Here is a 23,543-nt window from a genome sequence, read left to right as displayed (position 1 = left end):
CACTTCTGCCTACAATGAATAATTCTGTATCACAGCTCTAAACTCATCATCAACATTAGTGGAAATTATCTGAAAACTAACCAGCAAGTTCAGTAAGGGAAATTACCATATTAGCAGGATATTTTAATGGTCTGTCTTTGAAGAAGTTGGAGCTTTTAGTTAAATACTGATATATTTCTTCCATCAACTTTAGAATAAAAATAAAAAAAAAAAAGCTTTTTATGCTCTGCTGCACCACACAAGGATTTATCAATACTTTAAGTTACACAGGCAAACAGTTCCTTCCCAGCATCTAAGAAAGTTGTATCTCCAAAAATAAGTCACATTTTAAAAATACAAACCAGGACTCTTCATGTTTCTAAATGCTGCATATATTAAAAAAAGCTCACTGATTTCAAAATGTAATTTCAGCAAAATAAATCAGGAAGTTACTGCACCTCTTACATGTGCCAAAGAATTTGGCTTAAAGCTAGAAAGTCTCCTTTGATAACTTGGGGAGAAGTGCAATGTCAAGACATTTCAACTTAAAAGACTGTACAGAAATTCTGGAAAATTGGAGGAGTTGAACAAAATCTTTGTAACAAAGAAAAAAATAAGTATCCAACCCACTGGGCATCTGCAAAGTTGGTGTGGTTTTTTACTTATTTGGATAAAACAGTGTTTTATATTTTTCCAAAATACATTCTTTAATAGTTTGAGGGTTTTTTAACACTCTCTTTATCAGGCAAAATTCCTTTAAAAAGTACAATAAAAGAAAAAACTATTTATCATTGCCTAGGACCAGATTTTCTACAGTCCCAGGTATTTCAAATAAAACTTATCAAAGACAGAAAAACCTTGACATTTTAAAAAATTAATTTGAATAACATAATGTGAAGTTTTCCTGCCCTCCATCCCCCTGGCTAAGACATTTTTTCAAGGGGAAAAAAAAATCTCTCACTGCTTATGGTGAAAGTAAGTATATTAAAAACACTAAGAGGGAATTCTAGCTTGAGTCCAGTGGTAAAAATGAAAATTTAAGTCTGTTAATGCACATGGTTTCTGCCATAAGTACAAACAGAGCCAGCACCAGGTCGGGATGACCCTTGCCACCTTCTGGAATGTGATGAGAAAGGATTCCAGGTAAACCAACAGGAGCAAAGGGAAGCAATGCTCACAGACAAACAAACAAGAACTGATATACTGACCACTGTATGGCACAAACACTTGAAATTCTCCCCCAGAGGTGCACACAGAACATGCACCCCAAAGTGTGCCTGCCACAGCAGCAAGGCACAGCCTGAGTCCCTCCCAGCAGAGCAGCAGCTGCTCAGCCCAGTGAGGCTGAAAACAGAAAGAGAACAAGAACATACATAGTTTTTATATATATGTGAGAGAGTTTATCCTCTTTTTCACACTTTTATCCATAACAATTACTTTCCTTTAAAATTTAAATTAAATTGCTTAAAGTACTATAATAAAATAACTTCGCCTGGTTTATTAACTAGGCATGGAATTACTCATGTCCATTTCATACCAAACAATAAAATCTAATTTGAGAACCACACTCTTACTGCATTTAATAAAACACATTATTTAATTTAAAGTATTATATACTCTCCTCATCCTACCTGCATTAAGATTAATTAGTACAAGCAAAATATTTCTATCTACATATTATTAGTGTTTATTACTTGTGCTTCACAAATTTCTTATGAAAACACAAATCTCAGGTGTCAAAGCATCTTCACAGACCACGACCCATGAAAACTCATATAAAATTTCTGGAGCTTTGGGTATTGCCTGGCACAACACCACCTCAGCCTCCAGGCATGGCTTTAATGCAAGTATGAGCACCATCAGTGCTTCCTCTGAAGGCAGCTGGCCTTTCTACAGAGCCCTGCCTTGAGCTTTGACCCAGGCAGGCAGAAAGCTCTAAACCTTCCTGTGATCTTTTGTCTTGTTTCCCTGCGTCACTACTGGGCACCAAGTGTGCTTTTACATGTGACACCTGAACAGCTCTCACTGACCCAAATGTTTTGTACCCTACACTAAGATGAGAAGGGGCTGGGCTGCCCAGCAATATGTAAAATTCAAGAACTATCCTTGCACCACTTAAGTTTTTCACCTATTGATGCATCAAGCTGCTCTCAGGACAACTCCTGTCTTCTGCTCCCTCCACCTCCCTTCATGCAAGATTACATGCAGCTCCCACTAGATTTGGGCTTCTACTTGGTTTACTGCAGCTTAAGAAGGGAGTCCCAAAAAAGAATAAGGGATCAATACTTCAAAAATCCACAGAAAGGTAACTGGCAGATTTGAGAGGTTCACTAAACATAAAAGTTGCAGAAGACAAAAAAAAAAAAAATATCTTTATTCTTACAGTGTTCAGGAATTCACCACTATCCCCTTGTAAAAACAGGGAGAACTGTAACAACTCATTTGTTTTTGCAAATCCATTATCTTAGGTTTTAAAAAAAGCTGTTCATTATTAATGACTTGTATTTAAAAACCACAGTGGAAATGGCTACTTACTGCGACTTCAACTTAAGAGTTAAACACAAGTAAACAAAACAAAACACAACAAAAATTATGCCCAAATATGTTAACATAAAAATATTTCAAGACTGGCCTCCTGGTCAAGTGGAAATACGCAAATAAATGCCATGCAATAATTGGGTTCTATAGTGAAAAACAACAATTTTATTCCTTTTTGAAAACGTCCAATCAAGGGTCAAACAAAAGTGATATTTGTATCTGCGTATGTAATTATGCCTTTATGAATGACATACTAATAATCTTTCCCCCTCTCCCCATGTGTTGTGTAAGATCAAGAAAACCCATTAGCAAGCCATGCTAATATAGTATCAGGAATCTATAAAAACTAAAATTACAGAAATCAATCCAAACAAGTAAGCTTCAGTCACTGTCAAAATATCCAACAGACTAAATAACTATAAAAGCTACAGTATTAAGCTAAAGTTTAATAGTGTTTAATACAATTTCAGAACTATATTATTAGTGTAACTAATTATTAAGTTTGTTTTCTTCTACCATGAACTGATTCTACGGCCAGCCTAGTTCAATCTTTCTGGTTTTATAAGCACATGAAAATCATCAAGTTCCACATTCTTCTGCAGTTATTCAATGAAGAATTTATTACTAGCAGTGCCATACTTAACCACATTTCCAGCATTCTGGAGCTTATACCTCTGCTTCTAGAGGCAGAATCTAAAAAGCTGGTGTCCAAAAAAGTGACCAAGTGATGAAGCTGACTAGGAATCTTTTATATTCTTTCAAACATTTCTGCAACTTTTTTATTAATAGCACTTGATATAGGAACACCAAAAAGAAAACACAGAGACTATATAGTATATATGACAGGATAAAATGAAAGCTAACAGATTGGCAGATTTAGTCTCCTAAACATGTTTTTGTTCCAGCTGACAAGAAAAATTCATGACCAGTTGGATTTTTCCTCACACAGTGCTCAGACACTTCTCATTTCAGCTTCACATCCTGAAAGACTGGCTGACTAGGGAGGCATATTCCAAAATAAATCAACAGCTTTTGCTAGCTTGGCCCATGAGATTATTCCTAAGGATGAAGTAAGGCAATTCTCACAGAACTGGAATGCAGCTAAAAATGCAGCAGTCACTGTATATAGGAAATCCCAAACAAAGTCAAAGTGAACAACCCAAGCTTCCAAATAACTGTACAGTGATAGGGAAGAAAAACAGACTACTGAAAGACATATGTTTGAATTATTCTCCAAAATTGGGCCACTGCACCAGTGCATAAGGATTTGTGTATGGCCAGGACTTCCAATCCTAAACCATGCAGCTCATGAGAATTAATAGCCTTCTTTGTTGGAAAAGGAACAATTTCATGGTTTTCAAAGAATCACTGTCCTCCTTTTGAACAGACATGGCTACTGGTAAACTTCACCATGTTAATGCAATGGCTACAAAAAGTGAGGCTTGCACAGCTCCTAGGCTGAAAGCAAAGCAGACACACAGGCACTGCCATGGTACAACAACAATATTCCACAGCATCCCAAAGGCAGCCACAGTGGAGTTGTAGCTCCACATGAATGGGAAGCTGAGTCCCTGCCTAATCTCTAACATGGCAGTAGTTACAAGCACCAGAGTCCTGTATCTGCAGTCCTGTATTTCCAGTGCTGCTGCTGAATCTCTGCTGCAAAGTTTGCTAGTTTAGGCAAAGCTCCCACTTCCCAATGCGCTTGGAGCAAAAGCTATTATTCCAAAGCAGCCTCCTGAAAAAGCCACTTGCCAAGGAGCGTATCACCTTCCCTACATTTTCTGATTGCTGTCAAATATTTACAGCTAGCATTATCTCCTCTCCTAACAACAAATCCCCAGCTTTGCAAGCCAGAGCGCTACCGTGGTGTTGTCGATCAATTGCTGCGTGCAGCAAGCCTCTTCAGCAGGAAGTTTCTTGAGTGCTCTCCAGATTGATAGGAACTCCAGCTTGTTTATGCTTAAAGAGATTTGACAGCTTCTAACAGCCACTTAAACTTTGATGTCCCATGGAAGCCCCCCAGCCTATTTTTGAAGCATCTGTTTCTAAAATTTCTGTAGCTAGTAGTGCCAGGAAGAAGCGAGGCCTTATTAACACCAGATTGGCTCTCTCCCACACTAGAACTTGCCAAGTGCTTTCCAACAAAGCTACAAGATAACTTTATGGACTTTTGTGCTTCTGATGCATCCTTGAAGCCTCTCACTGTGGCCAGGAGAAAAGTCTCTAAGAGAACCCAAGACCTCACTCACTGATTCTAGGCATGTTACACCATCATTATTTACCGAAATAAGTATTCCTCTTGAGTCTGTGGTCAAGCCTACAGAATTACATACAAACCCAATAGTGCTGCACTTATTAATACAGTTAAAATCTACTATGAACAGGAAACAGTGAGCAGCTTAGCAAACATATATTGTCCATTCATAACATTAAAACCTCTGAATTTTCTACAATATGAGCCACTGCCCATTTAAATTAGTATCTTGCACTTCAAACTCACAATGGTGTAGCTAACTTACCTAACATCATAAATCAGCACTACTTAAAAATTTGACTAGTACAATCTTCTTTCTTATTGGAATAGAATTAATTGCAGTATGACTATTTAGAGCATTCATAAGTCATGAAATAAAATTTCAAGAGACTATTACTGAAAAGGTACTGTCTTAGAAATTTTTATCCTTTCCCAACATCAACTTCAAGCACTTTCTCTATTCATATCTCCTCTGAGATGGACAAAATTTTAAGATAGGTTTGTTTATAGGGATTCCTGGTATTATCATCCTTTTAATTTAAAGAATGAATAGTACTAACATAAGACTGATCTGATCAAGACCATCAGTGGGGTGAGCAAGACTAGTCTGCATACAGTGCAGCATAACTTTAGCCCTATTTTTATTTATCCTTTATTCACACAGAGTTAGAAGCCTTTCTCCTGAATCACTTTCTAGCATCAGTCTCATAGCAGGGTGAGGTGCAGTGGCCACTGCCCCAGTTTGGGATTTGGGATCAGGCCCTACTCCTGCAATACACTTACGGAATAGATTCTCAGGCAATTTACTCATCACTGTGTACCCCAGCTACCCCTCTTTACAACAGAGTATGTATCACTTTACCTCTCCCTTTGCACATTCAGAGCCCAGACAGTAGTTCATGAAAATGAAAGAGCTCTGATCATGCAACATTTCTACTTTTTTCACTGTAACAGCAATAAAATTAACACTTCCAGAAGACTGTCTCTGTCAACTGCTCACATTAGACCTTCCTTAAAATTTTTGTTCTTACACCTGAACGCTTCTCCCACAAAATTCCAGTACTACTCCACTCACTCACTCACTCACTCTTCCATCTGTCTCAAGGAAGAGCAAAACTGTAGGGCTTCAGAAACTGCAGAAATATAGGAAGAGGTCTTAAAATTATGTAATTATGCTAGCCTTAAGGGCAGCTGGTATCTGACAAGGGTTGTGGGTGGGATTCTTTGTTGCATTTGGGGGTTCTTTGATTGTGGGTTTTTAAAAATACTTTTTCTCTGACCAAAATGTAACCCCTTATCTGGAGATTGCAGCTCAGGTGAGAATCTCCCAATTATCTTATATATTATTATATACACACCTCAAGAAAGCAGCACTGTAAACTCCCAGGGTCACCATCAGGCACTACTGTAATGTGAGGCTTTTCTTCCTGCATCAGTGCTCATGGCAAAACCATGTCACACATTGCAGAAACATTCATTTCTGTTGCTAACTGGTCTCATATAACAAATTGTTCATGAAAAAGTCAAAATCTAAGTTATTAGGAAAAAGAGAAATAATATTCAATGTAATAAAATTATCTTCTCTATCACTCAGCTTAGTTCCTTCACATCACCCATTCTGTCTGAGTTATTAAAATTTCCTAAAAAAAAAAAAAATAACTATTAGCAATCCCAAAATTTATATTCTGCACTCATTCTAAACAAATATGGGTAATTACATTTAGGGAATATTTAAATCCAGGTGTTAGACAAAAAAATCAAAATGTAATTATTTTGTGCCACCTGTTCCCTGTACATTTAACAGGAATTTTATAAATAGTTTGAAGGCACAACTCTGTGGTTCTGCTTTGAACTCCTGTGTGATGCCACCAGCTATTTTCTTAAAAAGCCAGATCAGTGCAATATTAACCAACAGGAAAATATTCAAGGTTTTTAGCAGAGCGATTAAATTCTCATCATTTTAACCAGAAGATGCTGAAAAGATTTACTAGTCAAAGTTTACAAAACTAGCCAAAGACATTATCTCGGAGAGATAACTGTAAATAAGCAGATAGTTGTTGCAGTCAAAGTACTCCCTCTCCTGTAGAAAATAAACAGTTGGAAGCTTTCAGTACTGCTACAATTCAAGTAACCCATCAGGATTTGAGGCCATTTGAAGCAGGAGTCAGATCCACTGCAGAATGAGAGGGGAAAAGGGGGAGGGACAGAGGAACGGAGTGGGATGCCTTACATGACATCTCTCTGGCAAAATAAGAATATTTTAACTGAATGTATGAGAGATTAATTTGACAATGAAGTGCAGCATCGATTAAAACTGAAAACCTTTGACTCTTTTGAACAGTATGTTAAAGGAGAGACAAACCTTCTGCGTGCTGCAGCACGAGGAAGACAGACTCCTCGGAGATGATGTACTTGTGCAGACACACCATGTTGGGCACGCAGCGGGGGATGATGGTCGTTCTGCTCCTGCTGCACTCACTACTTTTCCTTAGACCCTGACAGAGAACAAAAAGGTCAGTTGTACCCTCAGTTGCCTTTGGAGCCTGCTGTGCTCTGTGTTTATCAACCAAACTAATCTATCCGAGTTACTCTGGGCTTCAGAGAAACCACTCATCTGCTGCTCTATGCCCCTCGGTCCCCCGAGGCTGTGCTGATGGCATCTGGCGCGTTTCCAGAGAACAGAAGATGGCACAAAGCTGCCATTAAAATCAATTACATGGGTCAATGTTTTTATTAGAATCTCTCTCAAACTAAGTCATCAGGATGACACTCAGTTATTTCCCTATGACCTTTTTTAAAAATTTTATTTTTGCGTGTGACCAAAAGACACTATTAAAAAAAAATTCAATTCAAGTCTTAAAGACAAAAGAATGCCTTAGCCGCACAGGTAATCCTCACATTTCCATTTTACTTTACTAAAGACAGCAACCACCTCAATAAAAAGAAAAAGAAAGGATTAGTCTCCTTGAGAGGCAATGATTTTTGGGAGTTAGTGCAGGGATGAAGTTGCCAGAAGTGAAAAAATTGACGTGGGAGGGTGGAAGGGAGGGGAGAGAGAAAGAGAAAAAAAATTATGTCAATAGTGTGACCTATTACAATATTGATAAACATAGGCAGTTACATGGGAAATTCAATGTTACCCTATCTGCCAGTAGATAATGTGAGGTTGTAATATACAATATTCACAAATGAACCTTTATGAGAAACAAACAGGTTTGCTGTATCCTGCACAGACCATTTTATATGGCTGATGCACAAAGTTAAGGTGGGTTGTAAGACAGAGCTGAAGCAAAGTTACAAAATCTTAACAAGTAATTAGAGCTTCATCTTTGGGACACAGCTTTTTTTCCAACCTTCCTGCCATTAGCAGCAGAATTCATGGCAAGGGGAGCCTGAAGTAAATGACTACGAAAACAATACTCATAACTAAAACAATTCTCAGTATCACAGATGCTCCAAGCATATTGGGGTATTGATCTGAACACTTTGTGAAAAATTAAAGAGTAATGCAAAAAACTTTAGTCTGACCAAATAACTGCTCATAAATGTAATGGGCTAGCAATGCTAAACTCAGTTATCTCAGACTATTGATGTAAAACATAAGGAAACACATTTGAAGAAGGCCAGCTGTACATTTCATCCAGAACCCACATTGGCCAGTAGGATATTCCTCAGCTAAATAAGACCAAACAGAAAGCACAGTGGGTGCACTTGGATTAAGGAGGATCTTCATCTTTGTCAGAAGTCCTGAGCCACCAGGGCTTTAGAGATGTTTTAATTAAATCTGTGATTATTTACCAAAGCCTGCACAGGTGTTGGCCTCAACAATCAGAGGCATTTCAGGTGGCTAAACGAGCACATCTGACCACTAGGAATGTTAGAGAGAAAGAAAAGGAGTACAAGCACACACTGACAAAAAGAATTTCAGAGCACTTAATATATAATACCATAACAACAATATATTGCAGGGACACATCTATAAATTATATACAGATTGATCTTTGCATGGTGGTGTAATTTAGGAGGCCATATAATAAAAGATTATTAACAAATAATACAAGATTTCACTCACCTTCAATATAAAAGTCTGCTGTGTTCTAGTGTCCATTACAAGCAAAACCTAAGCAAAAAATAATCAAGATTTATTTAGGATTCAAATGAGTAAGCTAATAAAACACAGTTCTTAAATCTAATGTTGAATACTCTTGTTAAAAAAGTGATACAGTAAATTCTAAAATTAAACCCCTGAAGCATACAGACTTTACAACCAGTCTTTTTTTTTTTTTCAAATAAATGACTGAGAATATATATCTCTAAAATTAGGATAACAACAAAAAAGAGAGGATTTATTTAGAGAGAAAAGTGTGAGTGGGTTTGCTGCAGAGAGAACACCACCTACAGTTGTAAAGAGCATCTCTGTTAGTAGTGCAGCACCTCTGCTGAAAGCAGTTTAAATGCAGCAATGAGAGAAGCACTAAATAGCAACTACACTCTTGGAAAGCTCCATTTGTTTACTTGTTGAAAAATAAACAAAAAACAAACAAAAGGATTAATGTGTATATACATTTAGGAAACTGCATCTTTCGAAAGCTGGAACCCTCCGCCTTCAAGTCACCCTGCTCAGGAATTAAGTGTTTCCAAACTCTAAGAACACAGATGTGCTTGAAAAGCACCAGCTGCAAGACAGCCACAGGAGCAGCACAAGCTGAACCCTCCTCTAGGAACAAGAGTGTGCCCTCATTGTTTATTTACAGCAGACGTTGCAAGCTTCCAGTATAAATATTCACATACAGTTATACCAAAATATTTAGGCTGCAAAATCAAACTCCTAAAGGGCTTTTTTTCCCATGCTGGCACTAGGGTTACCTAACACTGGGTTTAACCGACAAGATGCAGCAACTCCAAGTGAACAGACAAGTGCAGTGAAGTTCAAGTCAGCTTGCATCCAAAAAGATGATTCCTTCTTGCAGAGGAATGACACGTCAGGAGCTTCATCAGGTGGCAGAAGGAGAACACCACCCAGCCTCCCTTAGCTCCCTGCTGTGATGGGCAGCAATGCAGCCATGCTCTGGATTGCAGCATCCAAAACCTGCTTCTCGCCCCATCACATCTCAAACATGAGGAGAACTGAAGTCCTTTCTAACCATTTCTCTCTCACCACATTTCACCAAAATAAGTGAAGACTCACAGACTCTTCCCTATTTCAAAGGCCTCCTCTTTTACTACGGGTGCAGACAATTTTAAAAGCTTTTCTGTGTCTGTGGAGGGGGCGGGGAAATCAACAAAAATTGGTGCTACTGAGATTTTTTGACAAAGGTATGATAGTTTCCATGTCAAGGGCATGGTAAGGAAAGGCAAATATTCCCAGACTACTGAGTTTGGCAAACAACTTTTAAGGCCTCCTACACAGGGCTTCCAGAAACAGTGGAAACCAACCAAACAAATAACAAATGTAAATCTGGTTTTGTTATCCTCATTTAACCAAAGGATGTAAAATTGAAATTAAAGAAAAACTCAAAACCACACCAACCAACCAAAGAAAATCAACAGAAAGAGAGAAAAATAAAAGCCACTTTACAGGAGGTGCCAAAAGAAGATAAAATTGTTTGGAAACATCTATGTGTTTACAATCACTCCCCTTCCACTTCTCCCAAGTTTGTTTGCAACTAGACACTGTTCACATTGAGGCAATAAATACGAGAACATATGTGATTTTTTTTTTCAAATGTGCCCTTTGACTGTCAATATCTCCCAAACAGGTGTTGGCTAAATGATTATAAATTGGCCTCTGGATACACCTCTTCAACTGAGCCGTACAGGACTGGTGATAATATAATTAGACCTAAAAACATCAGGCTGGTGAATGCTTTCCATCTGTTTGGCAATAATGTTTAGTTAACAATAGTCTTTAAAAGAAGCACCTTCAACTTCAGTTCTTAAAGTTATTTATAGGGCCATTCTTAACACACCAGCACTCTTGCTAACAAGAGCTTTAGCCACTTGGAAATTATTAGCCATACGGCTGTATATGAAAAGGAATGCCAGCATTTAACATCTGTATCTCTCCAGATTTACAAGCATCAACCTCATTTAAAGTCATTTCTTAATGAACAGTTCTGTGGTCTGTATTAATATTATAGTTGCATGCACAAAGATCATAAGGAGCCAAACATTTTTTTAATACCAACAGTAGGCCAATCAGTAATGAAGCTGTCAGCATAAAGGACAGAATAATAGCTTCTTTAACCCTCAAACAGGATTTGTTCATTTGTAGAGTAGAAGACACCAATTTAAAAACTGCTCATGGGTTTGCTCACCTTTATAAAGACAAAAATCTAATTTGGTACTAATTTGATACAATTGTCTTTCCAATAAAAGGCTCCTAAAGCCATCTTTTATTCCATGATAAAACAACTGCTATAACTAAAACTGTCATGAAATAATTACCTTTGATAGCATACCTTATTGCACAAATACAATTAATGTATTCCTCCCTTTCATTTTTCACACTTGCTTATCAGCACTGTATTAGCATATGGTGCAACAGAAGAGATTACTGAGCCCTCACCCCATAAGCTGAGGTACAGAACCACGACCACTAACACCAACAATGCAGGCAGCAGGTCCCTGTAGAGTAACTTCATCTACTCTTATACTGCAGCATCAACATGAAAGCAGCAGCCACAGTTTATACCTGCAATAACAATAACTAATATGCCTGTGCCTTTGAGGTTAACTACCTACATGGGCTACCCAGTCCAACTCACCAGCTCCTTTCCTTTTGCTTCCCATCAAGCAGTACCTTCCCCAAGTGACTAAGACCTCATTTACAGCTCCAGTTCATTTTAGGGACAATTATTTCTTTGTTGATGCAGTACCAACCTTTGGCAAGATTGTTTACTTCAAAAGGGACTCCAAGAAGCACAGGAAGAGCTTTGGAAGTAACTTTCATGCAGAGACAGTCCATTTGGCCCCCCCAGACTGAAGACTTTACATGGGCCCACCAAATCAAAAACTTGTTTCAAGGGAAAGCAGCCTGCATGCATTATTACAAAGATGTTGCTTAACCAGATTCTCCCAAATAATTAAAGGACAACATGAATGGGTAATTCACTATCAGAAAACTGTTTCAGGAAGGGATAAGTCCAGGAAAGAGAAAGTCACAAGTATGTTTGCTTGACTTTTTAATCACTCACCCAGAGCAGAGAAAGGTCAGCAGCTCTTGGATGCATTACAGCACTGCTGCAGAAGGGCACAACTGACCCAGATGCCAACTTACTCTCCTCACCTCATGCTTTACAGCCAACTTATAGTCAGCAGTGCACCAAGTCTCCTGTTTGCATTCCTTCACACCTCTCTCCATGGTAAAAGTAGTTTTGTAATTCCAAGATTACTTTTTAAAATGCAAAGCAACAAGTCCTCACCCTAATGGGCACAATGGGACAAAACAGGATTCTGCAGAGCATTCCCTAGGACATAACTCTGCTGTTCTCCAGAGCAGATCACACAGAGATGCTGGCATTAGCCTAGGCTGCTTCTAGCACACATGAGCTGACAGAATCTCTTCCCCCATGTAAGTTGTAATATTTAACATCTCCTAACAATGAGCTGTTGACTGAAACGTTCAGTATCCTGTCTCAGAGAGGAGGGACAAGAAGGCTCAGCAGGACACTCCTGGGCACTGAGCAACTAGACTGTGACACAGAAGGAGACAAGGCAAAATCCTGTTTGTAGTACTAATGGATGCACAGAGTCAAGGTCCACACATCATGCTGGCTCTTACAGCTCCGTTGCTTACTCATTCTTTCTCTATTTTTTGCACTGATGACAACCTCTACATGGCCAAAAACACTGATATACAAATAGTAATTACCACCAATAAATATCTAATGCAAATAAGTGTCTTCAGCAGCATATACATTCTAATTTTGTACAAGCACTGGAGCTCTCAGGAACATCCCAAAAAAATAAGTGAATGCAGCAGCACTACATGACAGCATCTCAGTAAAGTGCAGATAGCAGTACCCTTCCATGATGCCCAACAGGATTTCTTACTTGTGAATTTTTTTTCCTTTCCTAAGTCAAGAGTTAATTCTGATGCTGACAGCAGCTACTTAAAAAAATTAGCTTCTTAGATTTGATTTACAATGTATCCAACAGCTTAGAGGAAAATCAATTCAATTCAATTCAATATAGTAGGTACAATTAATTGGAGTAAAATAAAATAAAACCTGCTTGGTAAATAACCATAATCTAGCTTTAAGAAAACAGTTAATTTCAAGATCCTTTAAATGCACAGAAATTAGCAAATGTTTCGGTATGCTAATTTTTTTTAATTAAAAGATATTTCTGCAGTAAAAGCTCTTTCATATGCACTACTGATTCTTCATCAAACGTTAAGTTTCCAACTTAACACCAGTATAGCCGGTGGCAGCCTGAAGGTTTACCATCTGCTGCCACCCAAAGTCACGGTGGCCACCTTCAGAACATATGCATCAAAGCCCTGAGATAAGAGACTGAAGGAATACTGCAGAAGTCAGCATAAGGGGAGCACAGACCCAGGGGCAGGCAACAGGCAAGTCACCAGGAAAAAAGAACGTGGTGGAGCAGCAGTCACCCCACGGAGCACCAAGCCAAGGTCATGGGGGACAGCTCTGGGAGAAGTGAGGGCTGCTCTGAGCTGCTGCTCTCCTGCTGGTGCTCCAACACTAACGCACAAACCCTGCACGCTGCAGACATCTGCTTACCCACCTCCCCTTCCTTTCCTGGGATTTTTCCCCCCTCCCTTCTCCTCTGCCCAGCATCTCTATAACATTTTTTTTCCCTATTTTCTATTCTTTCAGGACATAGCACAGAGCATACCTGTGCTTTTTTATTTACCGGAGAAGATTTTAACACTAATCAAAACAAACGTGTCAACACATTTGCTTAAGTTCACCAGCACAAGTGAAAAATAGCTCGTGCCTGATCAAAGAAAATGGAATAAGATCTCTTACTGCAGAACCAGACAGCAGAAATGTTTCCAAGACAAACCACAGCTAAGGGATTACTTTAAAACCAGCTCCATTTTGTTCTTAAATTGCTGCTTTACACTGAAAACACATCATGTAAATATTGTCACCAGTGGGCCACCAATAAACTCTGGTCCTTATCTGCTAAACAAATGTATCCTTTTCACAGAATAGATACTCTATCTAAAGTCCTACAAACTTGAATATGAATCAGATGATCATCAAGGACTTTTTTTCTCGTGTTTACCCCAACAGCTGGAAAATGCTGTAGTGACAGATGACAAGGAACCAGACAAGTGGTTCACCTGATCCCTGGCACTAGTATTTGGGACTGCACGAAAGCCTCAGCTAGGGCTGGAGCTCAGCTGGGTGCTGCTCCAGGATACAGCTGTGTTGATGGGCAGGAGCAGGGGTGCAATTCCTCCTGCTCTCCTCAGCTGTGCTGGCTGTCACAAGGCTACCAGGATTAAAAGATCTACTTAGCACAGATTTATTCTTGTCACTTTTCAGATTACACTGCCCAGACTCTCACTCGTCTCCCTCTGTCGTTACAGAAAGAGATTACATTTGGCTAATATGTATGAAAAATGTGATTATTCCTTATCCTTGTACCTGTGCAATAAGAATTATCTTCAGTTTGCAATTATTCCTCCTTTCAAACCATTATTGTAAGGAACTTACAGCCTGTATATTCTATGACTTGGAATAATAGCATATAAGACAAATGGTGCAGCTTTAAATAATGAAAGTGCTAAGAAAGCAGCATATATTCACATTTAGATTTTTAAATACTTTGAGTTGGTTGGTAACAGACAGGAAAGTCCATTTTCTTAAAGTAAACTAAAAACTGGACAATAAATTACAAATGGTGAAATATTAATGTAGAAAATATATCTGGCAGGTTTCACCAGCAGAAGAATTTTATAATATGAAATGCCATGGCATCCCAGAGTAATTGCCTGGCACAAATTAGGAGTGTTACTAAGAAACTTAGTAACAGTTAGGAAGACAAACTTCAATAATTTTGGCTGAAAAGAAAATAACTGAATAATTTATTTCTTTCTCAAGGCCAAAAGACGTATATTACAGCCTGCAGAAGAACATTCAGCAACATAATTTCTTTTTTTCTAAAGGCAAGGGCAAAATCTGCATAACTCTACCAAATCTCACTCAAGTCAAAATACATTTTAGTAAGACAAACAAGAAGCTGAAAAAAAAACTAAGGGTTACCACAGCAAACACTCAGAAACGTTCAGATTTGTGTAAATGGAAAGATTTCAGGAAAATAAGTGGCAGGTGTTTGGGGACAGGGAAGAAGGGACAGGACTCTCTAGCTGGCAGAGAGATCACGTTTTAAAGTTGAGCAAGCTTTGTTACTTGGGGCTTGAAACCTGACAGTAGCTTAGGAATAATCCCACAGCAGCAGGGAAAGGAAGGTGGCAAGCCAAGAAATCAATTTCAACAATAACTCTGTAGTTGGTTTCATTTTGTAGGACTTGGCAAGCCACTTAAGAAACTAAAAAATTATCAAAACATAAAACCAGCTCTTAAAAGTTTATTTGTATGAATAGTCACCATTATCACTCAGTTTCAGATTTTTCAACCTTTTTGCCACTGCTATTTTCCATGATGCCCTGTTTGTATGTAAATCCCAGCTCCCTTTCCTTCACACCCCTTAGGTACACACAGCCACTCATTCCAATCCTTAGGATGATCTAAAGATGCTCCACAGAGTGCACCTGAGAGCCAGGGGAGAGAAAACATCTGCTACAGCCAACTCATTTCACAGCTGCAACAGTCTTTAATCTCACCTCACAACAAAAGGCTGCACATTTAAGTTCCTGACAAACACTAACAGGGCATAGTTATCTGTGTCTGTTATTCATGCACAAACACCACACATGCTGCCATAAGAAGGGTCTATTCCTCCCACCCCTCTGATTAAATTTCATCAGAACTAGCCATAACCTGGTTTGAATTCAACTCTGGGTCTGCAGATTATGCATGTGAAGCTGACATATATTCTACATATTTCTGCTTTTTGGCACTTTCACTCTTTAGGCAGACAAGGAGTAATCAGACCTTATAAATAATTAATAATATTAATTTGGTTCTTCTGAATATTTTTAAAGTTGCTTCACCCAAATGTACAACCACCAGAGCTAGGACTTCTCAGGACAGCATGGGAGACACAAAAAATCCCTATATACACAATAAACAGAATTGCCTCCATTTTCTAGAAGACATTATCTATCTCAGAAACTCCAAAAATAATTTTACCACAAAGCCCTGATGAGAGTATGTAATTTTATTAGGTTTCACAATAAAGCTTAACAAACAGTGTATTGAAAAACAAGCTCAAATGCATGGACAGCTGTGGAAGAACTGAACACAGCCAGTGCCAGTACTGACAGTGTGCCTTGATGGGGGACCAGAGGAGGGGATGGAAGAGACATAAAAGACAGCCATTGGTTACAGAGGCATAGTTATTACTTAATGCACTCTGCTTTCAAGATGAATCTTTAAATTGAATGAATCTAAATAACAGAGGGTTCTAAAGAATAAGAAATTGGGTTTGAAACAGCATTGTGAAGGTATCCAGCAGCACCATAACAAAGTCCTTTCTTTAGGGGCCGGTTGTAGCTTCAAAGGAAAGATTTGCCTAGGGCAGAAACTCAGCACAGAACCTGCAACCTTGATTTTTAATTAGGCAAATTTTGAAAGCAAAATTCCTTCCTATTCCAAAAAAAGAAGTTTTCTACTTTAAGGTACACGAGCTGATAAAATAATTGATCATTCGTGGTTGGTGATAACAACAGCTACAATATTTAGGTATTTGTTCTCAATGCAGTACCTCTGGTAACATTAATAAGAGCCTTGCTGCCCAAACAGCAGCACCTCACATTCCACAACGTTTGCAGGACAAAAACCACCTTTACAATCAGATTACACCTCTATTTTCAGAAACCTACTCACAGGCAGGCTCTTTACATATTAAACATATAAAATACCTGCAAACACCACCTCGTTAACTTTTGACACCATGAAGTGGGCAAACACAGCAGCAGCAGAACTCAACAAAAAAAAAGAAAAAAGATTAACTTCCTCAAGAAAAAATAAGTCTGCTTTGGTCTGCTAAAATAGTCAGGTTTATACTACAGCCTTTGCATGAGAGCAAAAGCAGAAGAATGGGAGGCAAGGCAGGTATGAGCATTCTTCCCTGAATTTTCACAATAATTTCAGGAGTTAAGATCTCTAACAGTCTCAGATTTAGCAGAAAAGGGTGAATGCAAGAAAAATTATTGAGGTGACAAGGAAGGTGAAAGGGCAGATAGGAAAAGAAAGCTTGCACCTTGGGAATAAACTAGGCTGAAATTAAATATCTAATCATTCTGCCTAGTCTAAAATAGTTTGACAAACCCAGAGTTTCAGGTAGCAACAAGCGTTTTGTCCGTGAAAATGAAGCCAATTCAAAACACTTGAAGAGGCTTCAAAAGAAGAACAAAGAGTGACATTACTCTAAGGGAAAGCACTGAACCTTTCAGCATTTGAATGAGGGAAGGTTAACAGCTGGTTTTCTCGAGGCAGCACTGTAGCAGGCAGACACCACTCTGGGCTTCAGCAGTGGGAGAACAAGTCTGCAAACCAACCAACACCATTTTTTAGTCAGTGTGTTTAAGCCAGTCTTGCACAGGGTTAGTCAAGCCAGCAGTTACAATGCCAGTGGCTCATTACCTCCACACACCCATTTTCTGCTGAAACCAAAGCAGCTACCTTAGGGTTAGAATGGAAGATTATTTTCAGGCAAAACTTTGTGTGGTGCTGAATCAGTTAAAGCCTTGTGCCTGAAAGCACAGCATCTTCAATACTGGCCCTGAAAACCAAAATCCATTTTCAGGAACAAGTATACTATGTCATCTACTTGGCTGAAGCAAGGATACTTACACACTGATTGGATTTCTCCATGATGTGAGCTTTAGGGCATATGGGAGCAGAGAAGGAGGGAAATGACAGTGATGGTGAGGAAGGAAGGGAGATGTGCTTCCAACCAAAGGCAGGGTCATCATGTCCAGCCCACAGAATCAATGGCACTCTTTTGTTTCATATTCACATGAATTTTGTGTATGCATTATAAAACCAAATGAAATATTCTCTGGGCTTAGAGCAGGTTTTCATTTGCCTCACAACTTTATAAACACCTGTAAATACATACTACAAAGCAGCATACTCAGAATAAGTCCAAGATTGTGACAAGAGAATCTGGAAGTAGGAAGGCAAAGTGCAAATAAATCTGAAAGAATCCAGCTCCCTTTTTTACACATATTGTACAATAATTAAACCTGAACTCTGAGCCCTATGATACTGTTCACACAGGAGCACTCCAGCCATATGCACAGGCTATATGCTACTCCTTGCATACATCTCAGCTCTGAGAATCTTGTATTTTTGTCATCATTAGAACCCTGATTCTCCCCAGCTTCATTTCAAGGATCTGGACATGTTCAGCTCACACCTGGGATGCTTACTGAAACTGCTCAGAGAGAGCTAAGGAGATCTGGTACCACCAAGGACTGCAAAAGCTTCATTCTGATCAAGCATCTTTTCCAGCAGCTGTTCATTAGTGTTACACAAGAATGGAGATACTGAGAAAGTCTTTCTTGATCCATTTCCAACATTTCTGTAGGCTCACTCTGTCAGAATAATTCACAAAATCCATGCACATTGCATCCATTTACTGGCTACTAATTCAGTCAGCACCTACTAACAGGTGCTACAGATAGGTGATCTTTCCTACATGTCTTGATATGTATACAGAGTGGAATACAGACTAAATTCTGTACTTACAACTGAGGAAAGAAAATACAATGAATATGAAGTCAGAGCTTAGAAAACCTTGTGTGCTATTAAAACAGCCATAATACCTAATGTATACAGCCCTCTAAGGAGAAGTTATCAACTTATGCACACAATTACAATGAAACAGGCAAAGAAAAACAAAAACCAGTCTCAATAGCTAGGTTCAGTCCAACAAGAAAAAGAAACCAAGAAATACAGACCTCAAGGGATGAGCCACAGGTTTTTGAGGCATGTTACAAATGCATAAATTGACCATGCATCAGTAGCTCATGCACAAACCAGGGACTACATAAGGAACTATCAAAAGGCACAAGGGATTTGGCACAGCAAAAAGGAAACGAGCCGTTACAGTCTGCATTAGCCACTGTCACACTGCTGAATAATGCATCATCTTAAAAGTATTTGGTAAGGTGGGAACTAATCAGCATTATCAAAACAACCCAACAATTCTTCTGGTCTCTTAATTAGGCTTGCAAAAGAATCCGTGTGGTCCTTTACTGTTTACAGACGGGTATTACCCTGGGATTTTGGAAGACATTATTTGCATGACTCAAAAATAAATTTGGCTACAGCACCGAATCTCTGTCTTGGCAAGGGATTTCAATTCCAAATTCTCAGGCAAGGAGAATAGTTGTGTGTGTCCCCAGTTCCCATTTCAAGCAAGAGTTCAAAAGTAAGAATTTCTACTCTTCTACATTTCCAGTATCCACCAAATTGTTCAGCTGAAAACACATCAACTTGTCCTTACCCCAGAGCAGCAACCATAATTTAATTTTTGAAAAACAGGCCTCATCCTATTGAATGCTACCAAACATGTACCTTATCCTTTAGCTCAAATACATTTTGCATGACCTTACATGAATTGCTTAGATAAAAGCCTTTTTTTTCTTCTACTTTTGTTATTTTAAAGTGCAGATGCATTTGAGTCATTTTCCCCTTTTGTTTCATATCCTTAAGATCCACAGCTTCAAAGACAAAATGCCAGCATGCAGTCGATTTATGACTGAATTCTTGAAGAGACACTGAAGAATTACCTTGTCAATCACCCCAAGGACTCTGAAGGTCTTCAGTTCCTCGGCAGGGCTCCTTAGGTTCCAAGAGGGCCTTGAACTTAGTGATCCTGGAGGCTAATGGAAGATATCAAAGATTACACATCAATCAGGGTGGTACTTGAAGGAAGACTGCCTGCTGAAGCAAATGCCAGGCCGAAGGAAACTAAATTTATCATAAATCAGAGAGACTGAAGATGAAAGGAGAAGTTTTCTGTTTGTCCTTAGTGGGGGAGGAAAAAAAAACAACTTGCAAGTAAATAAAAGTCAAGATAACACTGAAAACAAAAATTTAAAAAAGAAAAAAGCAATGAATTTTTATATTTTCTATGCTTAATGGAACCCAGCAATTGATTACTTAGTTCTTACCACATAATAATAATCAATCAAAGCCTTACAGGTATTCTGGGTACAAAATAATTCAGAGATCACTGAGGAGGAGAAAGCAAATTAGAGGCTTTTTAAGTCTGAAGAACATAAAATACAGAATTATAAATAGGGTTCTCTTGCTCTCTGGTGGGCTTTATAAAATCCTTTTAATAATAAGGTGCACAATAGAAATGATTCCTAAAGCCGCCTTAGAAAAGGGTAGCTAGCTATGTATCATTAATCTAGAAATTAACACCACAGCAAGAAAATTGGCAGGTGCTACCTGTTCAAGTAGTTAATATGCTAATACAGATAGATGTTTGTCCATACTATGTTTTGTAGTTTCTCAGAGCAAACTCAAAGCTTTCATGTCACAGGGGGAACAATGTTTCAACTGGAAGTCTTTTGGGACAAGGATCAACCTTTTAAGCATCCCATGCACCTCTGGCATATGAACAAATATTTTCAGCAGTTTCTAGCTGCCAATTGAGAGAATTCATCAGATCATCCTCCAAAAATTCAGCATGTAGCTTCTAGTAGAACCATAGACCCGTATCTCCTCACAAACAAGGTAACTTCATTTGCAGGGCTGCTGAATGCCAAACTCCTTTTAAGCATAAACTGGTCTCCCCAAGCAGATTTCTACCAGACAAAGGTGGAAAGGAAGAGAAAGGTCATCATTCTAAAGAAATAGCTAACAGCTATGTCACAAAGCAAAATGGTTGGTGAGCAAATATGTAACCCTTAACTAATAGGAAAAATCCATTTTTTTCCCCTTGTAGTGAGAAACACCAAGATCCTGAACTAGGCAGAGCAATTTCCTACCCCCCTACTTTTTCCCCCTCGGGCATCCTTACTGTGCTATCCTCAAAGACCAAAGCAGCTCCTCAAAGCCTTCCCCAAATTGGGCCCATGCACTCAACAACATTCTCTCCTTCCAAATTCCTTCCTAAAAATCAGTACTGATTGCCCACAAAATCCAAAAGAAAGAGCCATAAATACATGTTCAAAAAGCCTGGAGAAAAGTGTGCTTTTCTGGGGTCAATGTTTAGGAGTTTATTAGTTATTTTCATTTTTTTTAATAGATATGATAATTGCTTTGTCACATAAACCCTGCCAAGTAGGAATACCAACAGCAGTTAAGAGAAAACAGCCCAGATTCTACAATCTAAAACTAAAGGCTTTAACAGGAAGAAGAATTTAAAAAGAGAACTCTACATGAACTTTTTCTCCAAATCTAATTTTGGTTCCACATTCCAGCGAGCTGTTGAAAGTATTTTGAGAGTGTGCAATTTTTCTGCAATAATGGAATACTTGCTTTGAAACAAAGAGTTGTGCTAACTCAGTTTATTCATGACAAGATTTCAAAAGCATTCTAAGGAATACATTTAAAGGAAGAGAACATTTCCTAATCCTCTAGACTACTATAAAAGATTTTCTATCTGCTTGCTATTACATTTTATAACCATTCCTCAATAAGCACGCTGTTAAAATTTTCTCTTATGAATAACATTTCAACCATTAATTAAGTTCATACATCTCTACAGAAGTTAATAGTTATCTAATAATGCAATCAGATTTCTACACCTATCCTGTCCAAAGAGCCAAAAAAAACAGTATACATATTTAAGGTCCTTCTCTAAAATGTGACCAGTGGTGGCACACTGTCTAATACTGTGTATACACACTGGTTTCTATATGTGTGCTCTACAGTCACTTCTTACCTTACAGGGATTTATAGTCACATCCACAGCTCCCAGTAGGCTCTCCATTTTTATCAGTTTTGCTCTTTACAGTACTTTGGTTTCACTGTTTCAAAGTATAATAGAAGAGCCCAATGATGGGGAGGCATCGCATTCTGTTGTGAGGCAGGCTGGAAGCAAACTCTAAATTCCCAGAACAATTCCCAAAACTACAGCAATTAAGCACTCTATGAAACAGCCTGCTCCTCTGAATAGAGTAAAAATCCAAGCTCAGCATCTAGGCAGCAATAAGAAAAATAACTAAAAACCCTTGCTCTCATCAAAAAACAGAAGAACAAAAAAAAAAAAAAAAAAAAGGAAGGAGGATAACAAAAGAAAAAAAAAATCAAAGCTTCATCTGCCTTTAGAAAAGAGACAAATATTCTGAACAAAGTGTTAGGCTACCTCTGCCTGCAGAAGGCCTCCAGCAGCCTGTCCAAATGCTCAGCATGCTGCTCTGGCCTCCAAGGATCTTCTCTGTTGTGATCAGGCCCTCTCCCTTTCCAGACTACACTCTGAACTGCATAGCTGGATTTATCTAGAGTTAGGATAGGCATCACCAGTTCCTCTCCTACCATCACCTTTCACATGTGTAAATTTCAAGCAGAAAAAGCTGATTCTGGCTGTGATGCTCCTGCAAGGACCCAGCAGCCTGTGGCCACTGCTTACCTTTGGAAAGCTCTGGTTTTGCAAGCTGCACAAGGAATATGGCAACAGCCCTTGCCTGAGCTTTGGCATCACTGCCAGCAGGCAGAAGAGCAGAGGGAGACAGAGGAGTACTCCACCAGTCAGGTAACAAAGGACATTTCATTCTAACCTCATTTAATGCAAGAGCACTATCCCTAGCCCAGTGACACAAATACCATTTGATGGGAAATCACAGAATATCCTGAATTGGAAGGGACCCACAAGGATCCAGCTCCTGGCCTCGCACAGGGAAACCCCAAAAACTACACCATGTGTACATCTCAGGCTGGGAGCACCCCAGCATCTGTGGTGGGGGTTCCTTGCACCCTTTTACTTCCTGGGATGTGGTGAAAAGTGAGGAATGGTGCAGTCCTGGTCCTTCCCTTCTTGCTCAAAGCAATCCATGTGCTCAAGCAGTGATGCCCCTCACACTTGTTTTTCAAACCTTTCCCAGCACAACTGCTATTTTCCCTGGATTTCCCTCAAATTAAATATTTGATCTTTATTTTCCCCTCTTCATTCTTTCACCCAGAAAGCTCTGCTAATTTAATTGCTAATGCTGCCACCTTTGACATCAGCCATCACAGATTCTCAGGATAGGAAAAGATAACTTTCATGAACACCAGTGCAGATCTGCACATCAAAATGCAATCTCCCCTTGCCATTCTGAGGTCTGAGTGATGATTTCAATTCCTGTCTACCTGTAGCATAGCCAGACCTTCACCTGCAGCAAGGAGATGCCTTGTTTTGATGCAGATACACTGCTATCTGCCTCATGGGTGTGACACTGCTTCCAGCTCCTCCTGGTCTGGCAAACACCCTGGGCTCCTTCCTCTCTGCACCAGGAGAAAACCAGGTTGGATTTCTGCCTGCATCTGAACCAGACAGAACCACAGTGTGCTTCAGAAGGCCTCAGTGAGCACCAGCTGGGGAATGCACCTTTCCTGAAGCTGGGACACACCCTGGATGTGATCCTAGCAGTTGAGACTGAATCTCTTATTTTACTTTAAATGTATATCTCACAGAACTACAGCAGTGCATTTTCTTTATACTT

General features: G+C 39.0%; 1 protein-coding gene across 1 annotated transcript in view; it reads right to left on the bottom strand.

Annotated features, from left to right (window-relative positions):
- Positions 1-23,543, bottom strand: part of RPS6KC1 (ribosomal protein S6 kinase C1) — an 85,123-nt gene that overhangs the window by 20,228 nt on the left and 41,352 nt on the right. The window contains exons 9-11 of the mRNA XM_079299037.1: positions 19,677-19,769; positions 8,847-8,894; positions 7,137-7,269 (exon numbers count right to left, since the gene is read on the bottom strand). Coding sequence (XP_079155163.1) covers positions 7,137-7,269; positions 8,847-8,894; positions 19,677-19,769 — 274 coding nt within the window. The remainder of the gene's footprint in view (positions 1-7,136; positions 7,270-8,846; positions 8,895-19,676; positions 19,770-23,543) is intronic.

The sequence above is a fragment of the Erithacus rubecula genome, assembly GCF_903797595.1.
Source record: "Erithacus rubecula genome assembly, chromosome: 2".
Lineage (NCBI taxonomy): Eukaryota > Metazoa > Chordata > Aves > Passeriformes > Muscicapidae > Erithacus > Erithacus rubecula.
This window is presented reverse-complemented; position numbering and strand designations above follow the sequence as displayed.